Source organism: Periplaneta americana, chromosome 14, assembly GCF_040183065.1.
Source record: "Periplaneta americana isolate PAMFEO1 chromosome 14, P.americana_PAMFEO1_priV1, whole genome shotgun sequence".
Lineage (NCBI taxonomy): Eukaryota > Metazoa > Arthropoda > Insecta > Blattodea > Blattidae > Periplaneta > Periplaneta americana.
Genome location: NC_091130.1, coordinates 134,125,494 through 134,137,913, shown reverse-complemented (window position 1 = coordinate 134,137,913; position 12,420 = coordinate 134,125,494). Strand labels below are relative to the sequence as shown.

The following is a 12,420-nucleotide window of genomic DNA, read 5'->3' as shown; positions in this document are numbered from 1 at the left end:
GAGGGCAGCAATGAACCTCCGGGTTCCTTAAAAGCCAGTAAGTAAGTAAGTAAGTAAGTAAGTAAGTAAATAAGTAAGTAAGAAGATTTTAATTTTATAGGTCCATTTTTAATTTTGTACAACATAATGTAACTTAATTAAATGTAGGCTAAGTAGGTAAGTTAGATGAAATAGATTTTCTTCTGCTAGATAACGGAATGGTAAAATAAAACATGCTTACGTAAAAACTGATAAAATATCTGAGCAAAATGTATCCTCCCCAAATGTTTAAGCATTAGGCCTATCATTCATATTATAGCACAAGTTACAAATGGCTTCTATATTTCTATCATTCTTAAACACAGTGCTTTTCTTCTGGAGAAAAAAGTGGTGGAACTCTGTGTAAAATATAATATTATAGAGGAAGGGAAGATGATTAGTGTTCAGTGCACGGAAATTTTGTCGTTTTTAACCTCTTTTTCGTCCAACTTTAATATTTTCAAGTCCTGAATGAAATTCACGTTAAAAACATAATTATTAGCACATTTTTCGGTTCTACGATGAAAAATACAACAAAAAAGTTCCGCCAGAAAGAAAAGCATTGCTTATACATAAAATGCCATTTTAAAATTACAAATAATTAACTTATAAAGTTAGCCATAAAATTATAACATTAAGAACAACATTTTATTTCCTTTCTTTAAATTATGAAGGAGTTCTTGAGTAGTTTGTTTCTTTCTTTCTTTCTTTCTTTCTTTCTTTCTTTCTTTCTTTCTTTCTTTCTTTCGTTTTAATGTTAAAAGTTAAATGTTTAGCACGAAAAAAAAAAAACTAAAAATGTTTAATACAATTATTATTATGTTTAACATAACTTGGTTAAATTTCAGAACACGAATTCCTTCCTTTCCCTCTTACTTCAAAATTCCAACCTTGTGCACACAAATTATTGGCACTGAAAAGTGCCTTTTCGTAAGCATGATGATGCGCATTCAACAAATGCAGACAAATCTACTCTTTTTAGTATTACAAGATACAATTGTCAGTGAGGAATCCGTATACTGAAATTTTCTCCACAACTCTTATGGGGAAATGAACTGGCCATCCTACTCCTACTCCACTATTTCCTGACTTAGTTGCCTCATGAGTAATGCCTTTTTGGTGTCACTTTGAGATTTAAACGTGTCTTCGGACAGTTAACTAAACAACAACTCCTGCCAGTCATGATTAAAGAAAAAGAGTAAACTTTTACACTTTAGGGAACAGATGCATTATAGGACCCACCCTAAATATAAAAATATGCAAAGCCGCAAAAAAAGGTCAACGGAAGTAGCGTTTCGATCAATTAAATTATCGATATATATCGTTTTCATTATGTTGCCAACCAATCAATATTGTTGTAAATTAATTTGATCATAATAATGGTGGCAATTTTGAATGCTATAGTTAAATATAAAAAAAGAGGTGGATCAAATTCTCCCTGTTGATTTAAAATGTAGGACTCGAAATGGAAATTATGGAATTATAAATATAAACTTTTTAGTTGCTTTTCCATGAAAACAGACATGTATGTTCTATGGTGCTTTATGCGATTGTGGTTTACTTAGGAGTTAAATATTCTGTGAAACATGTAATTCTGGGATGAGATTGAAAAAATGTAAAAGTAAACGAGATGAACTCGTGGAGATGTCATCGGAAATTACAAGATGTTAAATGATAAACACAGAAACACCGTATCATAGCACTTTGTGAAATCACTCGGATAACGGAGAAAATGAAACAGAATACCTCCGGTGAGGTCCATGGTAAAATGCTAATTTTTACACCAATCTTTTATGTAATTTTTTGGTCCAGGGAAAATACTAGTAAAAATGTGTTTTTGTAAAAGACTAGTATTTTCCTTGGACCAAAAACGCAATATAAATGGAGTAAAATTAGTATTTTATAATATAATATAAAGATGACTAATATGAACTTAATTTCATTGTTGTATTAATACCAATGTTGTATTGCGTGAAAGTTTAATGTTACTGTGTTTTAAGTTTAGCTTTGATTAGTTTCTTTAATTTTATTTTGAATAAAATTTAATATATTGCATAACAAAGGTGACTAATATGAGCTTAATTTCATCGTTGTTGGTTTTATTAAATGATGCATGTTTGTAGTAAGTTTTTGGATTTGTTAAGATGGCATGCTTGATATAAAAATCGAAAATATACAATCTATAATCGATACTACGGAATACTCGGGGTGGGTCCTATAATGCATCTGTTCCCACTTTAGTAAGTAAAGAAATCACAAACACTTACACTGTACTTTGACTTGTGTCATAGATTCGATAACTCCTAGGGCACTAGCTGCTACACAAGTATAGTTGGCAGACTCCTGGATGTTGGTCAGTTCTAGCACATTTCGACCAATTGGGAGTTTATCATCTGGTGTAATGTCAGTAGATAAACCCTTTCTCCACTTCACATAAGGCATTGGAGAACCAACAGCCACACAAGTAAGATTGAGGTCCGCGCCCAACATCACCTCATGAACTGGTGGTGGAGGAATGGAGAACTGTGGTGGAACACGGCGTACTGGAAAACAAAATGTTGAACAATGATTATGACAGCCCAAGGAACTTCAAACACATTTTTAAAAACAGTTTTCCATAGAAATTATACTCTTGCAGGTAAATGCTTACATGTAGCTACTCAAGATGTGCAGACTAAATGACGTATAAATCCGAAGGACTCTAGAATACGAGGTAAGTAACTAAAAACCACAGTCTAGTACAGGCCTGCACAAGGTTTGCGCTCTCCGAGCCGGCTCACAGCTCATGAGCGGAATGCAGATATTATCTGCGATCTGTATAATGATGGACTGGAAGAAGGGGTGATCTCGTAAAAAGTATACACAAAAGGAAGTACTATTACGAGTGTTTATGAAATGAATTCCCGTTCAGTGTTTGTAAAACTATCTTGGACTATTATTAATTAATAAAGAAATATTTATTTTACAGAAATAATAGAAATTCTATAGCTACTTAAATGTACAATATCATTTTGTTATATTTTTATTTATCAGTACATCAAAACGAGGTTTTATGCTGTTGGCAGCTGAAAGGAACAGTAGTCTACTGATCGTAATGAAACATCAGTTACAGATGTTCGATGTCTGCCTTTATTAAAGTTGATTATAGAAAACAGTTGCTCACAAATATAAATGTTGAGCCAAACAAAGCAATTATTTTCACAGCCAGCCTGTGTAGTTGTGGATATTATTGCTAATATTTAGTCTTGTAAAACTCAACCAGGCTAGTAGTATTATTCAAACGATCTTTAGCCCTTAGGTCACATTCAAGATCAATAAGTTCGAGCTGTAAATCGTTAAATGTTAAATGTTATGTTCCGTCTTTTAGATTCCTCCATACTGTACTGTAGCAGTAGGTAAGCAACCTGAATCAGTTACGCCTACACACTGCACTCCACTAGGTACCTGAGTGGTCGTTTCCCTCTCCTCTACCTATAGCAAGTCTATATGTCATTCTGACGTATCTTCCTCTCCGTTTCGGCGAGCGGTAAATACGGCTGGAGCGCGCGCGCTCGTTGAGCACTGTTTGTGCAGGTATGGTCTAGTATATACAGTCACGAAGTTCAATACGTATGGAATATTCATCCATACATAGTTGCTAACCACTAGTATCGCTACTATCGCCTCATCACAGACAATTCGAAATAGTACAGACACATTCTATTGTTCCTAGTTCCCACAAAAACTCAAGCTTCGTGACTGTATAGGCTATACTAGACTGTGTAAAAACCGTGCCGTAATGTTGCGAGAAATCAAGGCCAACCTGTACAAATAAGTTTGTGAAGTAATCATTCCAGGGAAAATAATATTCCCTTTTCTGTGGATATGAAGTTGATTGTATATGCAAGGCATAACAAAAGCCTAAACTAACCAAACCTAATCTGTTACAGATCCGTATATGCACGGTGTACAAGCGGAGTACGTAGTTTAGTCGGAATATATAGTGCATAGCCATCTTTACTGATTTTCTCTTGTTTTTCCTCTCCTTTGGTTCGAGGCTCGTCACGGCACGGTTACTAATATGCTGAAAGAGTTTGCTTACCTGTATTATGGAGTTTAGCGAAAATGTATTATTGTAAACAAATTTAATTTACATACGTAAAATCATACAGCCAGCATTTATAACGAAAAAAAACTGTAATAACATATTAGGCCTACTATTAACCTACAGCCATCGGCGTGGCTCAGTAGGTTAAGGCACTTGCCTACCGGTCTGAAGTTGCGCTCGGGCGCGGGTTCGATCCTCGCTCGGGCTGATCATCTGGTTGGGTTTTTTGCGAGGTTTTCTCCAACCATAAGGTGAATACCAGGTAATCTATAGCGAATGCTCGGCCTCATCTCGCCAAATACCATCTCGCTATCACAACAAGATACGGAATGACACATATTACGACAGGAAAGCAGAGAACAAGTGATACGTTCCTGGTGGCCTGGCTGTGAAGCTTAACATTTGAACATTGAGCTCGAAATTTATGATTTTGTTGATCAAATAATTATAAGGATTGTTGAAGATGATTTTTGTTTGATAGTTTTCGCACCCTCCTGGTACGTTAAACAGTCAATGCTATGTTGACGTCATTAGTGACGTATTTGGTGACGTACTATCAGCGTATTCCGAATCTCACCGGTCCGGTGGCATCAATGACGTCAAGTTGCAGCGAAAATAAGGAACAAAACTGCTGGAAGGATCGATGGCTGTCATGGCGACTGTACAAGTTGTTGTCTGTGCTACGCTAGCAAAATTTTGAAAAAAATTCGTACTCCCATCTCGTTCAAAGAAAAGATAGCATAAACAATTTATTTCTTGATCCGGTAGTAATAACGGGTCCGTTGACATGTTCGCCCATAAGCCATTAACATATTGTTTTCACGTTGTGCTCATTACAAACAATACAGCAGAACTAAAGCAGAACACACCGCCATGACACAACAGTGCACGATGTTATTCGTCTGCTAATTCCCGCCCTATACAAGAACCAATCAGATTCACTGATGGCGGCTGATGGAGACTGCCACCACCTCTGCAAGTTGATGGCACCGGTGCGACACCGGTGGAGCATCAATGACGTCATCGGTGGAATTCGGAACACCGTGATGCCATTGGATTGCTCACCGGTGAGATTCGGAATACGCTCTATGTTAACTATTGTAAAACTTCAGAAAGAATTCATTATACGATATTTCCTGCTCCTTTAATCATGTCGTAGCTCCTAGGATAGACAATGAATAGCGCTGTATATATTTTTTTAAATTTATAGCTCAAAGTCTATGGAAGGCGTGGTCGCTACTCTAAATCTTTACTGGTTACAGAGTTTACGCCAAGTGAAACAAAGGAGCATTTTCGTTTGGCGGACTAGTCACGAATCAACCTTTTCATTTGTTGGAATTTCAACGAAAAATACTTTCCTGAGCTTTCTTGTACTTCGGCCTGAATAATTTATTTATCTTGGGGTGTAAGTAGATATCATCCACAGTGGTAAATCTCAAACGAAATGCCATGTTTTAACACCGAATTTGGCCTACAGCAAACTTCATTCGCGTTCACGTTATTCGCGGTTTCCGCTATTGAAATAACGTGAGGAGAATAGCTCTGATTGGCTATTCCATCAATGAAGTCAACATAGCATTAGACGTTTAGCGCGCGTCGAGGATGCGAAAACTCTGTAAAATTTGTGTGTGTGTTTATGTTATTTAATTAAGATAATGTAAAAAAGTTCATCAGAAGACATATAAATAAAACATTACGTAAGTTGTTCTGATCAAATTTTCATTTATTTTCTTAATTAAATAACATAAACACACAAACGACTCACTACATCGACATCAGATTTTCATCTCAAAACAAATATGGTGGTTATTTTGTTATTCTGTGGAATAAAGCTTTTTAATTTTTTAGTAGGTTATTTTACGACGCTTTATCAACATCTAGGTTATTTAGCGTCTGAATGAGATGAAGGTGATAATGCCGGTGAAATGAGTCCGGGGTCCAACACCGAAAGTTACCCAGCATTTGCTCATATTGGGTTGAGGGAAAACCCCGGAAAAAACCTCAACCAGATAACTTGCCCCGACCGGGAATCGAACCCGGGCCACCTGGTTTCGCGGCTAGACGTGCTAACCGTTACTCCACAAGGCTTTTTTAATGAACAATACCAATTTAAACCAGGAAGTTATCGATAAATTAGCTCATACCAGAGAATGTAGAATATAGTACTTCTTTTTCACGTAGGACTAAGGGTTATGTTTAATATATGCATAGTATTATTTATTTTAATTATTTATATGACTTAAATAACAGATTATTCTGTACATGGTTATGTTTTATTCGTAAGTTCATTGCAAGAAGGAACACCCTTCCTAATAATTTGTTACTTTTTTTTTTCTGTCGGGGTTAAATCGATGTTGCACAATTTGAAGGCTTTTTTAAAAATGTAACATTTATAGATATATGCTAACTGCAACCACCTATAAATTATTGTATCGCGAACCGCTATTGATTACTTCTATTATTAAGTAAATTCCTATATATTATAGTTACTTAAATGTTCTTTGAAGAATCTAAATCTGACATACGTAAAAAATTCTCTCTTTTGCATTGATATAATAGCAAAACATGTTAAATTTAGTTTGGGAGTAATTTTTTTTAATATGGTTTTTGCAATTTAACATATTATCGATTTGTGGGCTAAGAAATTTGATTGTTGTTTATATTAGGGACCTGTTGTTAATAATTGTGCTTGAAATTTACGAGATAGAATTTGGGCAGGATTTAAATTGGATTGTTATTTTTGTTACAATTACTAATTTATTAGCTGAGAACCAATCACATATTTTGAGAGGAATGTGTTGGAGTTATTGGCTGTAATTACTATACTTGTGTCATCTGAAAATAATCTATACTAATAATAAATCTGTAGCCGAAATTTTTCTAGTAATTTTCGATTTTCCAAAAATAATTGGTCCTAACATATATAATTAACCGCCCTGAAACCGAAAATCGCTTTTTTGAAATTTTTGTTTGTATGTCTGTCTGTCTGTCTGGATGTTTATTACCTTTTCACGCGATAATGACTGAACCGATTTATATGAAAATTGGAATATAAATTAAGTTCGTTGTAACTTAGAATTTAGGTTACATGGCATTCAAAATATTTTATTTATAAGGGGGGGGGGGTTATAAGGGGGCTTGAATTAAATAAATCGAAATATCTCCCTTATTATTAATTTTCAAGAAAAATATTACATAACAAAAGTTTCTTTACAAATAATTTCCGATAAGTTTTATTCTATGCAACATTTTGATAGGACTGATATTTAATGAGATAAATGAGTTTCAAAATTACAATAACAACGCCATCTAAGACGGTGTAATGAAATAAAAAAACAAATGACTTGGTCTATAAGGGGCCTTGGACAACAACAATCGAAAGCTATGAAACATAACCTACAGAGAATGTTTCTGTGTTTGTATGAAGTAATATCGGAAGCTAAATTAACCGATTGGTATAATTAATTATTAATTCACCATTGAAAAGTGTAGTTTCTCTAGATGGACATAATGTTATAATATTATTACATTAACTTCTGAGTGAATCGAGGACAGGTAAGATTAAAATAGCTTCTTATGCACAGGTAACTTATAGGCTATTCTGTACATTCGTTTCCTGTATTTCCTAAAATAATTTTTATGACCAAATGAGTGGTCTCTGGATCAAAATGATCGCATTTTAACTTGTTTAATACAATTTAAATTAAGTAACATATTAAACGATTTATCCTTCTATCAAACACGAATGTTCCCTGGATCAAATGTCTTATTTTAATTATGTGATTACTTTATATTTATTTCTAACGGGTACAGCGGAGCGCATGGGTACAGCTAGTATGTAATAATCTACATCTTTATAAAGATCATTTATGAACACTAGAAAAAGTAGGAGACCTAATATTGATCCTTGTGGAATTCCATTATTAATAGTTCCCCATGGCGAGACAGATTTCATAGTGGTATTGATTTCGACTTTCTGTTTACTATCTATGCAACAGTGATGAAATGAAAAAAAAAAAAAAAAAAAGAAAACAGAAAATGCAAGTAGACCTGCATATTGAAATGGGTTCCAAAGAAAGGAATTAACTCGTTTCGCCGCTACATTGCATGCATGATGTTAGGAAGCATTCCGCCATGGTCTATGGCACACTGTTTGAGGAACAGAGCCCCAATCCCATCTACCTGTCTTCCAGCCTCATGGTTGCTTCATTTCCATACCCCACTACTAGCAGTCTCTCCCACCCCTACACTTGAGGCAGGGTACACATGCTCTTAATGAGATTACTGATCCACCCCCCTCCCCTCCTCGTTTCAAACTGAAAACTGCTCTACCGTGACCTTTCCATAGTAGCGAGCACTCCGATGCTGAGTGTCTGCATTCCACACCGTGAGAGCAAGACGGATTTATATGATGTCACATCAAAAGACATCAATTTTAAAATTTCAAGTTTATAAATACAGAGCTACTGGCGTGGTCTAAGGTAACGAAAGAACTCATACTCCAATTCGAATCCCGCCTGAACTGATTATTGGTTGGGCTCCTTTTCCGTGGTTCTTCTCAACCGTAAGGCGAATGTCAGGTAAACCCATGGCGAATCATTAGATTCCTCTCATTAAAATATTATTTTGTTATACCAATTCCACTGACGGTATATAACAGAGCAATTGATACATGATCATCAAATAACCTATTTAAAAGCTGACAGGCGCTTCATAGGACAGAAATGCATGTCACTTAAAGTTTTTTTTACTGTATTGTATTTATTTACATTCCACGTTATTCGTACATTGCTTCACAGCTAGAATATGATACGAGTCAAACGAAAAAAAATCTTAATATTACTATAGGGACATCATTTTATTTTTAATAACATTTTTAATATTAACTTGCCTATACCTCTGGATCAACGCCGTTTGCTACCCCCTTCCACGACTGGAGTTCGATGTTACTGGCGTAATATACAAACAAATCACTTTACTAGGTATGGGAGGGAAGACAAGTAGTTTATCCATTTACGTAAATTAGGAAATATTGCGCTTTTGAGTTTGATCATTTTCATTAGGTTTTTGTTTAATCAAAATACAGTATAGTATTAAGAATGAATGTTTTTACTCACGAACTGAGCTGCCCATGTGGACGTATTCATTATGCAGTGTATATTATACTGTCTACAGCACATTAGCGTACAATATAGAGAATTAAATTAAATTGAAAAATAATCATAATATGGATATTTAAACACATTTGTTAAAATGGTGGCCGTTCATTTTGATACAGGCTTCAGTTCTAATGTCCATATTATCGCACTATAGACTATTGCACCTAATTCCAATTACCAGTTTCGTCCTTCGTACTAGTAACTCATGTTGAAATAATTCTGTACCTACTCTATAAAAGAGTACCTTACGTACTGTAAATTCAATCTTCACTTCTGCCCGATCCGAAAAGATAAAAGTACTCAGACATGCTATCTACTGTCCGTCCAAGTGGTTATGTCGTAGGGTCATAGAAAGGGAGGAAATCACGTGACAGTTAATTACTTAACGAGGCCCTTTTATTTAAGTTATTTTAAATAGTTGTATAATATTACGTATACGTCCAATTCCTAACAGAAATTAATGTTCCCAGAAAAGAGCTAAGACAGCCAAGCCACTAGCTGGCGAATAAAAGCTGGTGGGGGAAACTGGGATACGACGTAGGCAAATGGACGACAGTACCTGAGCGAAAATGATTCAATATTGAAAGCTCTTTCGTCACTGGAAAACGCGAACATATTTTTGGAACGTACTGTTTACTATGACCGTAAGGCTACTATGACTGTATATGCGGTCTTGGATCTGTGTGGAGGACGGTTGAACTTCATTAGTAGGAGGGGTGGGAGTGAAGTACATTAAAAACTCAGGTACAATAAAAATTGAAGTAAAAATAAAATGATGTCCCTGTATAAAGTCTTGATTTATAGTCACAGTCTAGTTGAAATATTTACAGAAGAGGTTTACAATATAGTCTACTAGTACAACACAAAGTTATAGTATCAATTTCATGAGGTTTTATAGAATGTCATGAATTCACCTACAGAATAGAAGGCGTAAGAAATTAGGTACTTATTTAATTTAGCCATAAATAATCTTATGTTTTGTGTTTTATTTTTTATATTCACAGGGAGGCTATTAAAAATTTTTACTGCCATATAACACACTCCTTTTTGTTAGCACGATAGACTTGCCGATGGAGTATGAAAGTCATTTTTTGACGCGTATTTATGCTATGAAGTGTTGAATTAGTTACAAAGTTTTCACGATTACATACGAGGAAGATTATTAATGAAAAAATATACTGACAAGCCATGGACATTATTTTTAGTTTTTTTTTAATTGTCCTACACGATTCCCTATATTTGGCATCTACCATTATTCTAATTACTCTTTTTTGTAGTAGGAATATAAATTACTGTTACTATCTGTGAAATATTCTTTCTGAAGACATAAATTCCAAACAAATTAAATTCGGCAATTTTCCTCTGTAAAAATAATAAATCCAATGCCAAATTTAGTAATAAACAAAGACAAAAATAAAAGAAAACAATAATACTAACGTTTTGTTTCAAGCACATGCATCCAAAGCATTATTTCAAACCAGAATAAATCTACTAAGAAGTGTGTTCTACAATCTAGATTAATTTTTTTATTCAATCTACTTTCTAAGTTCAACTATGACATTCAAGTGAGATCTTTAAAAACGTAAGTACGGTACATTCACTTAAAATTTAAATTACTTATAGTTAAATTCCATGTGTAAGTCATGGAAGCTGAAGAACAAGCTGTATTCCACAGTCTACTATATGCGTACAGTCGCGAAGCTTGAGGTGATTTTTTGCAAATCTCGTGATAAAGCGCTCCAAGCGGTTACCAACTAGAAACAATAGACTGTCCATGGTCGACTTTGGACTGTGTAGTATTTCTATCGAGTGCTAGCTCGTTGCGTATTTCACATTGATGCTTGTGAAATGTTCGTTATTGGTTGTAATGAAAATGTTAATGGCTAAAATACAATAATTTGAATAATAATATTTTACTAGAGACGTAGAAAAATTAAGTTTGTTTTAATGAAATTTATTTGATCACGTTTTATTTTCAATTCTGGTAGGATTATTATTGCTTAGGCCTACTTTTTTTTTTTCAAAGGATATGTTTTTAATTATAGCTGTTAATTTTGTTGTTATTTTTATTTGTTACTTTACTAGAGACGTAGAAAAAGTCTGTTACAATAAAATTTATTGATCACGTTTTATTTCCAATTCTGGTGTGATTATTATTGCTTAACCTCATCCCACTTTGTTAACTACGTAAGCCTACACTACAAGTACCGGTATACGTAAGTTACTCCATTAATTCATATTTCCATTATTATTGTTGTAAAGGGAAATAAAAATTAATATTTATTGGTTTCATGGTTAATTATCACTATAATATTGAATGAGTGAAGCGATTATAGTACATTTCAGTTCGTTTTGCAGAAACAAAAATAATATTAACCTATTTCTTGCAGGTATCTTCGAGTTTATGGTGGAATTTAATATATTTCATGAAAATAATAAATTAACTTTATGCATTTAATATTTCAATAATGGAAGGAAGGTGTTAATTTTTCCAAAAGAACACAACGAAAGTGTAACATATTTTGTCGTCTACTAGGAGAGAGATCTGCGATGATGAGGCGATGTAGCGATCCTAGTGGTGGGCAACTACCCATGTTTGCATTTTTACTACATATTGAGCTTCGCGACTGTATATAGTAGACTGTGCTGTATTCCGTGCAGGCAGTTAATAATAATCGGCCATTTATTCACGCTTACCCAGGTAACAGAGAAAAAGTTCGCTGCCAACCAAGATATACATCTTTTATAAATGTTGACCTAAAAAAAGGCACACGATAGTGTGCCACTTACCAAGTTCTGCAAAATGGCAGACACGACAAACATTAACATTGGACTTGTTAAATCAGTGGGGGGGAAAAAAAACCTTTATGAAGAAACAATATCTAAAGTGGATAGAAAAAATTAACTTACAAAATGATTTAGGGTGTCGTCTTAATACCGACAATGCTCCAGAACGTTTTTCGCAACACTGCCGAAAGATGGGAGGTCTGTCGCGATGTGAATGATGCACATGTTGAAAGTAACGTGTAACGAACATATACCATTACAAACATTACCTTAGCAGCAGTGGCGTAGCGTCAATGTAAACTAAAAAGCTTAGCTTCCCCAGTTAATAATAATTTCATAATAAACCTGCAGTTTAATGACAAAATTATT

The 12,420-nt window shown here is 34.5% G+C and overlaps 1 protein-coding gene across 7 annotated transcripts in view; it reads right to left on the bottom strand.

Moving 5' to 3' along the window:
• Window positions 1-12,420, bottom strand: part of Lar (tyrosine-protein phosphatase Lar) — a 652,517-nt gene that overhangs the window by 170,407 nt on the left and 469,690 nt on the right. For all 7 annotated transcript variants that reach the window (XM_069846106.1, XM_069846110.1, XM_069846112.1 and 4 more), the window contains exon 4: window positions 2,286-2,561. In XM_069846106.1, the coding sequence (XP_069702207.1) occupies window positions 2,286-2,561 (276 nt within the window). The remainder of the gene's footprint in view (window positions 1-2,285; window positions 2,562-12,420) is intronic.